The sequence below is a fragment of the Calypte anna genome, chromosome 5A, assembly GCF_003957555.1.
Source record: "Calypte anna isolate BGI_N300 chromosome 5A, bCalAnn1_v1.p, whole genome shotgun sequence".
In the NCBI taxonomy this organism is placed as follows: domain Eukaryota; kingdom Metazoa; phylum Chordata; class Aves; order Apodiformes; family Trochilidae; genus Calypte; species Calypte anna.
In genome coordinates this window covers 29,361,929-29,379,733 of record NC_044251.1, presented here as the reverse complement: position 1 = coordinate 29,379,733, position 17,805 = coordinate 29,361,929, and the positions used below count along the sequence as shown (strand labels likewise).

The following is a 17,805-nucleotide window of genomic DNA, read 5'->3' as shown; positions in this document are numbered from 1 at the left end:
ATCTGGTTTCATATACAACAGTTATCTTGAACAAATGTTACTTGACCTATTCACTTGTTTCTGTGTAGCATTGCCATTAATGTTCTAACTTAATTAGAATATAAATTATACATAAGATTTTCATTCAATTTACAGTTTTGAAGAATGTTATTTTCTTACTAAATAGAGAAAAAAAGTAGGTGTTAAAAATTCTTAAAATATTTATTTTTAAATAAATTATTCCACGAAAAAATTAAGTCTCAGTTCTGAAAAACAAATAAATCTTTCTCCAGTCAGAGCAATGCTTAATATCCATTATCTTTCCATACCTGAGAGAGTGGATAAACGTTTTACCCACAAAACAGATCTTCACACTGACTGTGAAGCAGTTGCCTCATAATACCATTAATTCTACATACAGATAAATAAACACATAAGCGATGTTAAAAAGGCTCATGTAATGAAGTCCAGGAAGTGTCATTATTAGTCATCTTATAATATACTAAAACCAGAAATATTTCAAAGACAAATTTATACAACTTTATGACTAGGGTCATTCTAAACATGATTTGCAAACCTGAAATTAAATTCTAATTAGAAAAGATACCATAATAAAAGAAATTATTGAGCATATGTCAAAACCCAACAGATTTCTTCAAGTAGCATTTTAAGAATTCTGATCTTTTCCAGTCAGTAATTTAGCAAAGTGTTATTAAACCCTGCACCCATTCCTGAACAATGACACCTGAAAGGTACACATGCTAAAAAGCATTTCTAATAAAAACTGTGATTCCTTTCATACTGCTCAGACATAAACACAAGGAGGACATGTCAAACGCGTATGGAATTCTAGGGGTTGGAAGGGACCTCTGTCACCTAGTCCAACACCCCTGCCAGAGCACAATCCCCTAGAGCAGATTACACAAGAACACTTCCAGTTTTGAATGTCTCCAGGGATGAAGACTCCACAACCACTCTGGGCAATTTGCTCCAGTGCTCTCCTACCCTTACAGTAAAGTATTTTCTCATATTCCAGTTAAATCTCCTGTGTGCCAGTTTGAGACCATTACCCCTTGCTGCCACGGGACACCACAGAGAAGAGTCTGGCCCCATTCTCCTGACACCTACCCTTTAGATGTTTATAAATATTAATGAGATCCCCTCTGAGCCTCCACTTCTCTAAGCTAAAACAGCCCAAGCTCTCTCAGCCTTTCCTCACAGGGCAGATGCTGCAGTCCCTTAATCATCTTAGTGGCCCTGCGCTGGACTCTCTCCAGTAGTTCCTTGCCCCTCTTGAACTGGGAATTTGAAGAACATCACTATACAAGCACATATTTGTTAAACACTAATAGTTTTTTAAAGCTGTTAACCACTTTGCTTCAGATGATGGATCAAGTTTGAATTACCCAGGCATCAGAAAATAGGACCTTATCCATAGTTGTTTTATACTAGATTACTGCAGACTGTAGAGGCATAATATTTGCTGGGACAGAACAGGCTCTGCCCAGGTAAATTGTGGACTCCCCCTCCCTGACAGTGTTCAAGGCCAGGCTGGATGGGGCTTGGGGAACATGGTTTAGTAAGATGTGTCCCTACCCATGCAGGGCGATTGGAACTAGATGATCTTTAAGATGTTTTCCAACCCAAAGCACTCTGTGATTCTAATACGTTATGGGCAATCTGTGAGGGCAGCAGAGAGATTTGGGCTACTCTTTATTGTCAGAAAGACTAAAAGCAAGTAGTCATCTGGGAGATCAGCTATGAAAGCATTTACAAATTGCTGCAACACAGTGAACCTAGTATAAAAACAACTCCAAATTTACAACAACTCTTCCTATATTCAGAGTCCATAGTGGAAAAGAGAAACACAGAGACAGGTTCAGCCTCAGAAAAACAGGACAACAGCAATTATCCACAGCATAAAATAATGTATATCTGACAGTTTTCCAAGTATGTCCAACTGGATTCTTCCATGAAAGTTAAATGGCTTTCTGCTTTCTGTGAGTCCATTTTCATTAGAAGCCAGGAATTAGCAGTCACTGCCTCTCTATGGGCAAGCCACTGCCGATGACCTGAATGTCTGTTATCTGCCTTTAAAACAGGTCACAGCTGCTGTGTAATGGGCACCTCTGCCCTTGATGTCACAGGTTGGACAGAAAAAAGCAAGTTGCCACCATGCAACAGCTGCAGGCAGGGCTCCTGGTCTATGTGGAATTCCTGCCCAGAAACACCTAATGCAGCAGCATCAGGATGCTGTTGAAAGCCTGGTAGCTTGGCACTTGCATCATAAGCAGTGCCTTTTTTCAGCAAGAGACACATTCAGAAAGAGAACCATCACTAACAGTATACTGCTGTGTCTCAACAGTATCAAAGCCAGTAGTCCAAAATTTACCCACCGTCAGCAGATATAAATATCAAGATTAAAGATAAAATTTATTTCATTCTAAATTAACCTGATCTTTTAGTTTCAGGAATAAATGTTAGAAGTATTACCATGTTTCCCTAAAGTGGCCAACTAATGCAGTAAAGCATTTCAGTATTGTCAGATAGTTTAATAAATAAAAGGCTGGTTCTGAACTGTGCTGAAGAACTGATTTTTTACATTGTGAAGTTCTTGCACAGCTTTCTGCTATTTGATTATGCCACAGGAACAGAAGTAATGCTAAGATAATAAGTGGTCTGGATCAACTACAGCTATTTCCAGGTTTTTTCTAAGACTATACCAGTGAATCATACACAATAGTAGAATCTATACAAAATAATAAAGAAAAATTTAAGGAAAATGTGTTATAACTTAGGAACACAACACTACAGCCAAATCAAGTTAAATAAATAAAAACATTAGAATTATTTTAACTCATAAAAAGAATTTGCTGATTTACTACAATGAGCTACAATAAGCTAATGATGCTTTCTCTTCTCTCTAATAATGAGGTTGAAAAAATTGTGTGTCAATCCCATTCTAATTCAATGGAAATTAGAATATCTATGTGCTTAACTATAAAACATTTTTTAAAAATTCTATCTGTGGGGACTTAAGGAATCAAAGTTTTGCTGTTTATACTCCCAAGCCATCTGTCAGCTTACCAACATCCAGTGGTGAGCAACAGTTCACACTGACTCACTTGAATCACAGAAATTAGACTAGATATTAGAAAGAATTTCTTTACTGAGAGAGTAGACAGGCACTGGAATGGGCTGCCCAGGAAGGTGGTAGAGTCACCATCTCTGGAGGTATTAAAAAACTGTGTAGATGAGGCACTTGAGAACATGGTCTAATAGGCAGGGTGATTTTTTTTTCCTAGGTTTTTTTCTATTTTTTTTCACGGTTGGATGTGGTGATCTGAGAGGTCTTTTCCAACCATGACAATTCTGTGATTCTGAAGTTCTCCAAGAGCCAGACAGATTTCTTTAATTTTGTGATATTTGAGCTGTTTGCAAAAAGCAGCAACTGAAACAGGATCTGATCCATTTCATCAACCTTTTTCAACTTCATTATTCACCCCCGTACAAAGGAGTTCCGATTTTCAGCAGTGCTTCTCAGTATCACCACACTTTTTAAACAGCACTATGCAACTGTGTTATTTTCAGTAAGAAGAAATTTTAAATTACACATGCTATTCTACAACAAACATTTTCAAGTTGTGAAGTAAAGATTCAAACGCTCTCTTACCACTTTTGCAACATAAGGTGCATCACTGCCAACTGATTTTGAAGAATTAACATCAGCTGTTAAAAAGGAAGCATTTATTTATTAGTAGCAGGAAACAGTCACAAAAAATACACTTAACTGCTATGCAGCATGGACAAATGACACTGATGTGAAAACATATCAGACGACAGACTTTGGTAAGACAACTACTCTATATAGCAAGACTATTCAATATGGATCTGGTCTTGCACTCTCCCTTCTGTTTGATAAGAATAGAATTATAATAAAAAACTCCTTTAATTAGTAATGTAGTCATTTTTTCCTAGTCAATAGCATTTCTTTTCTTTACTAGGAGTGTAATGAACATAAACAGTTGTGGACATAAAGACAAAAAACCCCACTATTATTTTGCTATGTCACATATGCAAAAGTGACTTTCTTTTGATGCTAAGCTGTTGCTATTTGTGACAGAAGAAGACACAGGCAAAGTTATGCAAGCACAAATTACAGGAGCAGTCAGGAGCAGAGCTTTGCACCAAATTATGGGAAGCGAACAGAGGGCAAGCTTGGCTTGAACAAAGCAGTAAGTACACAATTTGAGTAAGATGGAACTCCAGTCTCAGTAAATTTAGTAGCTCATTCAGCAAGGCTGATAAGTATTAGAGAGCCTCTTTGGCAAGAAGCCACCCACTGGTGCTGTTTTTCATCTTAATCCATTTATGCAGCAGTCTGTTTATTTTGAAAGCAGCAAAGATTATTAATTATTTTCAACTTTGTATGAATTCAGTGCAACTTTTCACCAAGAGAAGGAAGACCATAAATGCACAGCAAAAGAAACCTATCATCATGATCACATCAACTTTCATCACTTCAAAAGTGTAATGGAATATGACCAAGGACACTCAAGTCCTTTTACATTCCCTGAGGTATCCTCAAGACCTTTATTAATCTTTTCATCTGTTCAAAAACAGAGATACTAAGTATGGCACACTATCCACTAATAGAAGTTTTCCTTAAATTCAATAAACAGTATTGAAAACAAGATCTGTGGCTGCAAAGTTCAGGCTTGAAACTGTGAAGTTCAGGATTTCAATTTTTCTGAGCATTGGTTACATAAAAATACCAAAACAATTTACTTTTGTCAGAAGTTCAAAAGGCAATGAAAAAGTCAAAAGCAGCAAAGTCAAAGCCAGCCAAAATATTGGCTCATCAGTCCTCCACAGAATATCCTTGGACATTTTCAGTTTGGAATTTGTGATGTAAGGACACTCACACAAAGATTCCATGTTTCAACCAGACCAAAAAATGCTAAGGTATCCTCTCTCATGGCTAAAAAGTAACAAAGATTTTGGTTTTAAAAAAATTAATGAACTACCACCAGAATCTCATATAACCACTTTTCTTACAATGACCATTTGCCCACTCTTATAATTTTTTTCCAATATATGAACCAAGCTAAGATTCTAGTAAAAAAAATCACTTAAGGACACCCTGTGTTTCTGATTTACTGTCAATTTTTTATTGATTTGAATAAGGATAAACATATCACTCTCCATTTTAAAGCATTATCAGAGACAACTACACTTACCAAGGTATAGGCGTCCAAAGCCTCCTTGCCCAATAGGGACACCTAACTTCCATTCTTTTCTTGATGTATCTGCTAGAACCTCCCCTGGAGCAAACACTTCAGCAAGTTTCCGTTTTGTGGGGGCTCTTTTTCCAGTATTCTTCTTATTAGAAGGCATTTTCCCTGGAGGGAGCAGAGAGAAGGAAAAAAAACCAAGCATGTTATATGATGTTGAGGAGACTTATTTTATGTAGAAACCTTTTATATGGATGAGAAAGTATGGTTAAGTTTTAACTTGTTACTATGCAGATACTTTAAAAGAAATGTAGCCAATACTTTCATTGGAACAAATTCCAAGTGAAAAACAATTTTTGCAGGTATCACTAAAAAATTGACAGCAAAATACTATGCAAGAGAAACCTACTAAAAGGTCTCTTATAATACATGCTAGAAAAATCTCACTATTTATCATACTCAATCACAACCAATCTTAGGTCTAAGCTTAGAAAAAGTAAATGAAAAAGTTCATATTACATGTCTTCAGTAACAATGAGGAGTTACTTTTAGCTGTAAAATACAAAAAAAAAAAACAAAACCAAAACCAAAAAAGAAACTCAAAAAAACAAAAAAAACCCCAAAACCACTGAGTAGGTGAGTTTTTTTCTCCTATGTAACCACAAACAACAAAAATGAAAATCTGTATTGTTACAGGGCAGCATTTAGAAGATCATCAACAAAGTTGTAAATCACTATAAATTCTGAGATCATACATGTAAAAGTATTACCTGAGGCTGGAAGAAAGCAGCAGTCTCAGATAAGCAGTACTACCAGCGATAACATAGTGGCCACTGGAACCAAGCATGTGCATCTTTCTGTGGAAAAGGTCTCGCTTTGAGCAAGCAAATGTTTTGAGTTTATGGTAGATTCAGATTGGACAACCTCAAAATACAAAAAGGAAGCCTGCAGAGCATGCACACAGTGACAGGGAGCTTGAGAGTAATATGGAGAAATTGTCCAAGCAGACGTGAGCCACAACAGCAAAGCTAAAGCCCTGACAGAATTAAATCTAAAAGCAATGTCAGGGGCAACAAGAAAAGCTTCTGGTGGCTGGGAGAGTGAAGAACCACCCACAGGAGATGTAGAGCAGATTCTAGACCACCTTAGGAATCTGAAGGTGCCCAATTATATGCACCTGATGAGATGCACCTGTAGGTCTTGAGGGAACTGGTGGATGAAATTGCTAAGCCTCTATGCATGACATTTAAGAAGTTGTCTGGAAAAATTCCTACTGACTAGAAAAGGGAAAAATAATCCTAGTTTTTAAAAGATAAAAGACAACTTTGGGAACTGCGGGCCAGCCACCTCTGGACCCAGAAAGATCCTGAAACATCCTCCTAGAAACTCTGCTAAGGCATGTGGAAAATAAGGAGGTGATCAGTGGCAGGTAACGTCGCTTCACTAAGGGCAAATGGTGCCTGAAAAATCTGGTGACCTTCTAGGACTGGGTTACAGGTTAGGGTATAATGCAAGAGCATTTAATGCCATCCACCTGGACTTGCTGCAACTCATTTGACTATGTCCTGACAACACCCTTGTCTCTTAATTCTAAAGACATGGACTTGGCAGACAGAGCAGCATGTAAGGAACTGACTGGATGATAACAATCAAAGAGGTTCAGTCAATAGCTTGATATGCAAGTGGAGATCAGCAACATTCCTTGGGGCCCATGCAAAATGCATGAGTACAAGGCCAAGTGCAAGGTCCTGCATATGGGTTGGGACAATCCCAAGAACAAATACAAGCTGGGCAGAGAAGGACTGAGAGTAGCCCTGACAAGAAGGACTTTGGGTTGTTGGTTGATGAGAAGCAAAATATGTGCCAGTATGTGTGCCTGCGGACCAGAAAGCCAACAGTATCCTGGGCTGCATTAGAAAAATCATGGCCAGCAGGTCAAGGAAGGTGGTTCTGCCCCTCTCCTCTGCTCCCATGAGACCCCACACAGCAGACCTGTAAGCAGCTTCTGAGGACACTCAGATCAGATAAACTATTAGAAGTGCTAATGAGAAAACAAACCAGAAGTCTGGATCCCCAAGACTGACTCAGATAAGGAAAAAGAAGTACAAAACTCAGCAGCTGTTCCTAATGACTCAGATGTGAGACAAGATCAGTCATCTAAAGGGTAAAAAAATGTATATGAAATGAGCATAATGTCTTCAAGCTAAGAACAATATAAGAAACATGAAGAGGGCTTGAAGGGTTGCATCCCTTGACCTTTGAGTAACTGAAAATAATTCCAGTGAAACCTAGACAGATGCACTTGGGTGCCTGATTGCTGAACACATTGCTGTCCAGTAAAAGGTATAGCCTCTTTGTCAATAAAGCTAGCAAGCCAGTGTAATTAAACTATTGATACATTTCACATCTTTGACATTCACATTGAGTCTCCTGATAGCAGCCTCACTTAAAAGGGAATTAAATTAGCTCTTCAGGAGTATTATAAAGTAGTTGGTGTTGCCAGATTTTTTTATTATTATTTTTTGTTTGCCTTGGTCAATAACTGTATGCCTGAAGGTATTTCATTTAAAAAGAAAAAAAAAAAGTTTTAAAAAAATTTAATTACAACTTCCCTTTATCCATAAAAGCAAAAATTCAAAATGGACATTTGAACATCCCCAGCTGGGAACCCTGCCCTTAACAAATACACTAGATACACATACATGGTTTCTTGGCTGTCTATATTCATATCCATCTGTTAAGATGGCACTGTGCCTACTTACAAGTTGGTCAAACTATCAGTAGGCCATAGGTGCCAAACACTGATCGCTTTCAATGGGCAGCATGCACAATATTAAGCCCTCACTCTTTTACAAAAGAGCTGTTATCCATGGAAATATTTAAGCATTGGCTGCACACACTTTCACATTTATTTGGATAAATCCATTCAAGGATCTTATGTGGACTGAAATCAAACACACCTGGAGACTGCAAGAATTTTCTACATGAAAATATAGTACTGGGAAAAAAAAGGAAAAAAATAATGAAAAAAGATAATTCTATGATTCTATGTGCTTTTCAACTCATGATACTGCAAACACGAAGGCTTTGTCAGGAAACTTCCAAACCAGCAAACACGATTCAGAGCTGCCTACTGTACACTGCACAACTGGAATAAAGTCACCTACTTCTTCACCTTTAAAAATTCATACATACAAAAAAAAAAAAAAAGCCAACACTTTAACTGTACTATATCTCAATTACTTCTCACTATCAGTGAATATTTCTACTCACAGGTATTGTGAAGATTAATTCATTAGTGCCTGCAACCATCCTAAGTCCTTGGAAACAGAGTGCCACGTATGTCAAGTACTATACTATTATTCAAGTATCAAACAGACCTGACCCTACTTAAGGTAAGGTATCTGATAAGAACAGTTTTCAAGGTGCAGTATTGTAAACAGCAGCATTTTATGCAGCTACAGTATCCTGAAAACAAAGATTTGCCACTAACAAGTATGACTAACACAAGTCTATGTGTCTAAACTCTCTCCAAAAGCCTCTTAGCATTATAAAGGCTGTTTCTCCTACTTCTCCCTCATAAAAGATCTTGGAAGAAACTGAACACGGCACACTTGTGATATGCAGACAATTTTGCATCAGTGCTATTATCTTTACAAATGTTGTCTGCAATGCTTGCTACTCTGTAGAGATACTTGAACTCTTCAAATAAATATGAATAGCCACTTCTCGATTTATGTTGGCATCCATTGTCAATAAACTCCAAAATTAATGTAAGTCAAATTTATTTTCAAGGAAGTCATTGTACTGTGTGGCAAGACAGACTGGATTATTCCTGATCATCCTTTATTCTCTGGAATTTGTTGGTTTTATGGTTGTCTCAGTAGGACTTATTTTCACCCACAAGACAGAGAGGGCATGCTGGTGACCTGGGCTCTTCTTCATAAACAGGTAGTCCCACAAGACCTGAAACCTATGTATCAATATGTATTGCTCATCAGTCATAGCAAAACTGCAAAAAAGAAAATAAAGACAAACAAAAACCAGAATGGAGCTGCTGCTCAAGCCATGTGAGGGAGAGAACATGACACTTGAACACTCCTGAATCCTACAAACTGTTTCATAGGAACTCCACCCCCCCCCTCACCCCCTCCCCAAAAAAAAAGGTTACCTAAAGTATCAGTGACTTACAAAACCAAAGGAAGGAAAAAGTGAACAAAGACTTTCTCCCAGAAGTTGAACATTCTGTGTCTGGTCTATCATTGTGTTACATTTCTGAGTATTGCTATAATTTCACTTCTTGGCAACTAAGGCATCTGATAATTAATTAATGGTCGTTAAGGAGGGAGAGGCATTAGGGTCTTTTCCCCAGGAAATAAGAAAACATCTTTTTAGACAAAATGAATAAATTTACACTGGTGAACCACAATTAATGAGAAGCATTTCATCCCAATAACACCATACTGGGATACTGAGCAAACAACACTTTTTTTTTTTTTTTTTAAGGTACTGCTGCATGGCAGACTTCTTAAAATTTCAGAATGCAGCTTGTTCAGAGAGGAAACTGTCATTTAAAGAGGAATAACTGTACTGATAATTAATTTTAAATTGGCTTCTCAAGACTACATTTTCTTCTTAAGGTTATCCTGAATATTCCAAGGATCACTCAGACAGTGCAATAAAAAAATATAATGAGTTTTACAAGGTACCAAGACATCTGTTAATCCAAATCACCGCACCACCAGCAAGAACCTCTGCCTGTGTGCAAGACACTTAAATACTTCTGATAGTCTGGCACACTGTATAAAATCAACAGCGCTGAAATTCATTAGAAATCCCTACCTCTTTTGGGGTCTATACCAAATTATTGACTGGACAGCTTATTCCTATAGAGGAAGGCACAAGTCTTCTAGCACAGTCAAAGCAACAGGAAATTTCGCATTAGATTTTATATTTTTGTTAATGACAAAGAGAGCCCATGGATTCACCATGAATTAATAAAAGCTTTAAGAACAAATTGAAAACAAAAGAAAACAAGGCTTGCAGTGCCTACAATTGCTTAAGTCTTAAGCAAAGAAGGCAAACAACATCAAACAGGAAGTGAAGAAAAACCCCAGCCACTGACCAGCAGAAACCAGCTTAGCTCTACACAAACGGCCTGTCCTAATCCTTAAAGTGCAGATTTTTATTAGTCATTCGTAGAGTTTGTACTTAAAAGAAAACATTACGTTCACTTTATGGTGAAACTCAGGAATGCCTCCCAACCAAGGTTATATTTTGGTGTTTTAGCCACACTGTATGTTCCTAAAGGGGACAATGAGTGACAATGAGTAGGCCTCTTACTTCACTTCCCTCTCACTGCCTTAGTGTTTAAAAAAAAAAAAAAAAACACCAAAAAAAAAACCCAACCCCAAAACCACCAAACAATCAAGAAAACCCAAACAAACAAACAAAACCCACACCTAAAGAAAACAACTTAGGCCGCTCCCCCCAGAGGCAAGCAGCCCCTGAAGGGGGGGGGTAGGGAGTGCACCAGACCTCAGGAGAGAACCTGGGGGAGCTCTTACCCACCTGCCCCCATTCTCTCCCTCCCTGCCGGCCAAGGGAGATGCCTTCGGTGCCACGGGCTAGGACAAGGGGAGCACAAGGAAAGGGCCCTCCCGCAGACGAGAGGGAGGAACAGGGCCCGAGTGGGCCCGGGCGGCAGCCCCAGCCTCCTCAGCCTCCTTCGCGAGGGGCAGCGGGCAAACCCGGCCGCGACCCGCCAGAGGGGCCGGGGCCACACGGCGCGCCCAAAGCGAAGGGAAACAGCGCCTCAAAGACTCGCCTCCTAAAAAAACTACACCCCAAAAGCAGACTCCGGCTTCAGGTACCTCCTCCGCGCACAGGCCCCGCCGCCGCCTCTTCCGCCCCGTCCGAAATTCCCGCACTGCCAGGGGCCCTCAGGCGGCCCGCCCGCCCCGGCGCCCACCTCCTACCATTGCTCGCCACCATTGGACCGCCGCGACACGGCTGCCCGCCTTAGCCCCGCCTCGGGCGCGGTGCCTGCTGGGAACTGTAGTTCGTCACCTTCGCCCGTCCGAGGTGATGGACTACAGTTCCCAGCAGGCACCGCGCCGGCGATTGGCCAAGATCTGGTGTAGTTCACGGAGTACCGGCACGAAATCTCTGCTTTTTCAGCCAAAATAAGTCTCGAAAGCCCCTTCGCAGGCTGATGCCGTGTGCCGATAACCCCCGTATTACTACATCTCTTTCTGTTGCCAGGTACAAGTGTGTGCACGCCCACACTTGCTGCTGCCAAGCTGAGGAGTGGGAGACATTCACGGAAGATCAAAGATATGCCAAAACATGAAATTTAGGGAATGAAGAAGGAAAACTAAAGAATAATTGTCTTGTGTTGTTAATTTTCTAGGGATCTGAAACCTGTTTTCATGGCCACCAGCTCCATATGCTGCAATTTTGGAGATACTAAATAGTTTAAGACAACTGTCATAGGATGTTCATTATGACAGAACTTCAATAGAATATTTCCTTGAAAACTTGGGCTACATTAAGAATAACAGATACTATGAATCTTAGGTACTTCTACAGATATTCTAGAATCTGAACTGTTCTGAATGTTCTAAGGTATTACTGCTCATACGAAAGACCAAAAGACTATTTGAAACTATAGTGAAACACTATAATGTGCAGTAGTCTGTTCCACTTGAAGCACCATCATCTTTAATGTCAGATTACTGGGATTATGCTGATATAGAAAATAGAAAATGAAAAAATTCATAGATAATCCATTCATTAGTGAAAAGCTGAAAGTGTAAGTCTGAAAACAATTTAACAATCAGGCCATAGGGATGTAAAGTAAATCCTGCCATGCCATCTATAAGTTTGTTCAAAAAGATTTTCATATGTTACGTGTCCATACACTAAAGGGCAGGAACTTTGTTTAGCCTCTCTGGATGCTTGTGCTTCAATACTGCTGCAAGTTTTCTTATATGTTCCCTGTTACTGTCAATTGTTTGACAAGAACTCAGAAAAGCAAGTATTGACCAAACATTCAAAAGCATAGAATGGGTTTCTCATTATCATCCTTCACTGTAAGAGCATTCCTGGAATGTGCTGACTAGAACTTTCAAATATGCTTGAAGAATTATTTTAGCTTTGGCAATTGATTTGTCTCTAGAGGAAAGACTATCTCTTTGCCTTAAAAGTTCTCTAATCTTAAATGAAATGAGCAATCCAATCTATGTGTGCGATACAGACACAGCTGTTAAGAAAAGTTCAAATGCTTCTTCTAAATAGCTGTAAATATGCAATATTTACTGTACTGTAGTATATAGGCAGTTTCATACTTTGAAGATAGCAATGGGGATGAGCAGTATGACATTTTTTATGTGGCTTGACAAGAATGCTTCAAGAACTAGTGATCAAAATACAGTATGAATTCTTTTAAACTGGTATCTCATAAAGTAACCTAGATTGACCTTGAGATTTTCAGAAGGCTGGGAAATATCCAGAGTAAATGAAGAACAGTCATTCCATAAATGTCTATTCTTTTGGGAGGGCTATATATACTCATGAAGTCTAGAAGACATGAGAGTCATATCCTCAATATTAGGCAAATATTAAGAAATGGCCTAATAATATAATTTTCCTAATAAATAATAATTTGCCTAATTTGCCTCAAAGATTCAAAATAGCAAAAAGATCATTATTTAGCCCCACCATTTCATCCTACAGTAAGAAAACTGAGGCACTGATTGATTAAAATATTTTCTTAAGGTCTTTAGAAATTATTAGGCAAGGTCAGGAATGTAACCCAGATCTCTTAAGCAGGATCAGTGCTTTCTCAGAAGGATGGATAGAATGTAACAAAGGAATTCATGAATGTGAGGGTTCCAAATATCAAATAGGAGAATTCCAAATAATAGTAGTGTAAATAGTGTGTTATACTTCTGCTATGCTAATTTCTCTTTTAGCATAGTGTTTTTCATGCTGTGGTTTACGGACTAAAGTTCTGCAAGACATCAGAAGGGAATAATAGAACAAAAGATCACAGAGTCACAGCAAGTTAGGTGTTGGAAGGGACCTCAAAAGATCATCACGTCCAACTCCCCAGCCAGAGCAGGGTGACCTACAGCCTACAACCTGTATGTTAAAATAATACGAAATTTCTGTTACGTTTTTTTCATTAAAGTTATATCCATAAAAACTCACATGATTTTTTTTTATTTCTTTATGGAACCATTAAATGACCTGTGGACTGTGGAGTTTGGATTTAAATGATGCAGCGTTTTTTTTACATGATGATCTTCACATTTCCACTCTTCCAAAAAGTATAGAATAACTCAGAACTCCAACATGTATTTCTTTCCAGCAGTCTTTTTTTTTTTAAACTATTTTATAAGATGAGAAAAGTCCTTGTACATTTCACAAACACCTTGCCATACCAAACGCAGTGCTTTAAAAAGCAAAAATATTTCAAGAAAATTTTAAAAAATCAACAAACAAATAAAAAATTAATGGGGAGACTGTAACACTACAAATGCTTGATGAAAGCATCTGCACTGTCCTATGTGGGGTTTCCACATAGCAGTTCTTAACTCAGTAGCCTTGTAGTACCATCAACCCACAGTGTACATACTGTGGTGCACAAAAAATTATGCTTCCCATCATATTTATGTGTTGACCTGCAGTGTGAGTATATTGACACTAGGGAAAAATGTGATTACTGAAAAATTTCTTTCTTTTTTTCCTCTCATTGAGACTTCACTCTATTTTCCTCAGTGGAAAGCTGTGTATAAATTTAATTAAGGGTGTGGGGCTTTTTTCTCTAATGTACTTTTATTAAACTTTAAAAGGGTAATCACTATTGCCTAGGAATAGCAGTATGGAACTCCAGAGTTATCCATTCTTATCTTTCAGCCACTAACATCCATTCTGAAAGTATTTAAGATTATTTGCCTGGTAACCTCAGAGCCTGTGTGTATTTCAGTAGACCAGTACAACATCCTATTGTGTCTGACTCCTGTTAAAAGCGAGCTAGGAATAAAAATAGCTTTGCCATGTGTTTAAGATCCTTCCAGGTGTTTTTGCAAGTTAAGAATAATTTTAGTATTTGATCAGATGGGAATTTGAATTTTTATTTACTAATTCCCTCAGAAAGCAGTAAATAAGAATACAGGGGGAATCAACTATTACTGAATATTCATTCATTTGGTGAGACAACTTTTTTGCTCATTAAAGTTATTACACATCTGTCTAGACTAGAAAATTTAACATGCAGTAAAGCTGTCACCAAGCTCACCTCACCAAAGGAAGGTGCAATGTGGTTTCATAATAATTAAAGAATTTAATAAAAAAATCACTTTGACAAATAACTATTTACCCCTTTTTACACACACGAAGAATCAGACACAGGGATGCTGTGTGAAGTTTTTTAGCTTTATGTGATGAAGAGAATTTGTAGCAAACGTCAAAGTAAGACCAAAAGTAAGACAAGGTATTAGTAATTGTGCTGTTCAAAACATTAAATTCAAAATTAAGATGCCAATGCAGGAAAGATCTCTGTAAATCTTGAAGCTCTTTGAAAATCTCTTCTTTATTCATTCCCAAAAATAAGCAGTTAAATAGTTAGACAAAGGAGTAGAATCTAGGAAAGAGGTACAAACTCTAGAGAGTACCCAATAATTTAATGGAAAGGGGATGGAGTATTATCAAAATTAATGAAAATGCTATTGAAGAAAAGCCACTGAGTCAGATCCATTGAAAGTTTCACTTTTTCTGGAAGTTTTGTGATGCTTACAGGCGTGATATGAAGCTCTTAAAGGGAATAATTTTAAATAACTTGAAGCTCCTAAGAAGCTTCTAAGTTTGTTTGAAGTCCATTAAACTAATCCAAATTAGAGGACTTTCTTGAGTTTCTAAAGGGTTTGTATGTTTTCTTTGGTCGAGGTCCAAAATCATATGCATGGACATTTTTTTCTATTTAAAAACAAATGACTGGACTGGTTTGGATGTGAAGTGTCTTCACCCATCTTAGAAGCTATATTTATAGGTATGCATACATTTTTATCTGGGGAGCACTACATATCCTACTCTGTAGATGCATTCATATATATACAAACAACAATACATAGAATTTCACTGAAATGACACAAAGAACTTCTGTTTATCATCAAACACTTCATATATCCTATTACATGTGAAAGAATTATTATCTGTCCTGTTGCAGTGCCATGCTTTTTCCTAAAATGCAATTTTATTCTGCAAATTTATTTTGGTATTAAAAGGTTCCACTTTATAATGTCTATGGTTCAATCAGTGATCTAAAAGGCACTTAAATGCTTTGAACAAGATACATAAAACGCTTTTATTGCAAAAGCTTTGCTGTATCTACCAATTTTACCATTGATCTCTCTCCATGTAAGGCAGTTCTGGAAGCTACCCATGCTGTATAAAATCACATGGTGGCTTTTGATCTCCAGCTGGTGATTAAAGCACATTATGGAGTTTTGAAATTTTCTTGTGGTTATTAGCATACCTCCAAACACTTCTCTGCTAAATAGTGGTGGTGTTCTCAGTACACGCTATTTAAATAAGAAACCAGGAATCTTTAAACTTATTTACTATCCTTTGTAGCTCAGAGGATACAAATCTCTTGAATGAGGTGACCTTACCCTTAGCAATAGACTGACTGATCAAATAGTGATTTCTCAAGGAGATTAGGTTCTATGAAAATGCAAGGAAGAATGTGGTTATATATTTTTAAACCCTCTTTTGATACAAACAGGCAGAGCCTCATGCTTTGCAAGACTTTGTATAATTACTCCCTATTTACAGTTCCATGCTGCCCACTTCTAAAACACATCACCTGACTTCCAAGGTCACCAAGCTGTTGTAAGTTTTCCACAGTGGATTTTTGAACAATGCAGCATTAACTCCTGTTGCTTGTAAATAGCAAAAAAAAAAAACCAAAAAACCCACTATATTTATGTCATGGTAAAAATAAAATATCACCATGTAACTGTTACTTTCTCTAGCAATCTCTTTGAAGTTTTCTTTTTCTGAAAGTAGGTTAAAATGACAGCTTTATCTTTTTATATTTAACTTTAATACATGGCATTTTGCTTATGTATTTTTACTATCTATTTCTTGCTAGCAAGCAAAGCTTACAGACTGTTAGCCATATACAGAGGAAAACATAAAATGTGTTAAAAGATATTACACTAAGTAAATACCAAATAGATTCCAAAGCTTACTGTTAGTTGCTTTACCCTGTCCCCTCACTCTGAAAAAATAGAACAAATATAGGTAACCTGGTTTCTGACAAGTCAGCAGTTACAGGCTTTTAAAGGGAGTAAAATCTGGGTCAGGGGAAGAGTACTGGCCTGGAATGGATGTTCCAGTTGTAAGGGAGACATCTGAGAGGACAGTAAAACTTGTGGAAGAAACAGGCAGGCAGAATATCAAGGTTAGCAAATATCAACAGGCCAGTTAATTGATACAGTTTTGATTCTGTTATATTGTGTGGCAAAGAACATTGAATTATTTGAATCTAGGATATAACAGATTCCCATCTCTGCTTTTATCCAGAGGCTTGACTACTGCTTGGAGAGAGAGCAAAACTACATAGAGAGAGAGAGAGAGCAGAAATCACAATATAAGTAACATTTTTCTTTTCTTTCTGAACAACACCTTCAAACATCTAAGATCTTTTATAAGATTGGGCATAGCAGTTTTTATCCAAGGAGCTTATTGTTCAGAGAAAAAAAAAACTGAATGAAAAGCAACCCACACTGCATCCTTTTTCATATCAAAAGTTAACCCATGTTCATAAGAAATAGGTATTTCGTGCACTAATTGTCTCATACAAACTTTCTTTGAGGAAGTAGAAGGAGCAGAAGTCATTGAGAGTTTGTTGTGGGAGAAGATATACAGTGAAAGTTAAAAATAAAATATAGCATTTCATCATAGTTTACACATCTCTGTCTTCTGATAAACTTTATTGTTCAGAACTTGCTGTCTCAAGAAGGAAAAATACCCTTACTCCTTTGTACTCAAGCATAGCAGGGAATCTTTCCCATCATTCTGCTCTACTGCATACTTTTGGTGTTCATGACCACATCAATTTACATAAAATTTACATGACATGTTACAAAATGTATGATTTGCATGAGAAACGTTTTTTCCAAGTCCCACATAGTTCTAAGAAATAGAAAAAATGCTACCACTAGGTGTCTCATTAGTTTCAATATACTCCAACCTAAAAGCAACTAACACTCAACAAAATTTAATAAAAATACAGCTAATTACCACTGACATTCCCGCCTTTGTTACATCAGCACAACCTGTATTTAATCACATGCATTATTGTAATCAAGCTGTCAATCATATTTTGAAATATTTCATTTTTTGACACAATTACATCAGAATCCCTACAGCCCCTCTAGATCATGGGTATGGCAAGATTGATACTGTGTTACAAAATGTGACCTGACAAAAAGAAAGATTATGCTTCTGTGAAAAAATTATAGAAACACTAAACTGTTAATGCATTTACCTTGCAAATATATTGCATCAGGTAGAATGTAAA

At 37.5% G+C, this 17,805-nt stretch overlaps 1 protein-coding gene across 4 annotated transcripts in view; it reads right to left on the bottom strand.

The window, feature by feature from the left end:
• Positions 1 to 11,179, bottom strand: part of VRK1 (VRK serine/threonine kinase 1) — a 35,000-nt gene extending 23,821 nt beyond the window's left edge. Inside the window, exons 1-4 of one of the 4 annotated variants that reach the window (XM_030452079.1) lie at positions 9,118 to 9,125; positions 8,174 to 8,211; positions 5,220 to 5,381; positions 3,653 to 3,708 (exon numbers count right to left, since the gene is read on the bottom strand). In XM_030452079.1, coding sequence (XP_030307939.1) covers positions 3,653 to 3,708; positions 5,220 to 5,376 — 213 coding nt within the window. In that variant the 5' untranslated portion in view covers positions 5,377 to 5,381; positions 8,174 to 8,211; positions 9,118 to 9,125. Of the gene's footprint in view, positions 1 to 3,652; positions 3,709 to 5,219; positions 5,382 to 8,173; positions 8,212 to 9,117; positions 9,126 to 11,086 lie in introns of those variants that run through there. The other 3 variants (XM_030452078.1, XM_030452081.1, XM_030452080.1) reach the window with 3 other exon arrangements.
• Between the last annotated feature and the right edge of the window lie 6,626 nt (positions 11,180 to 17,805).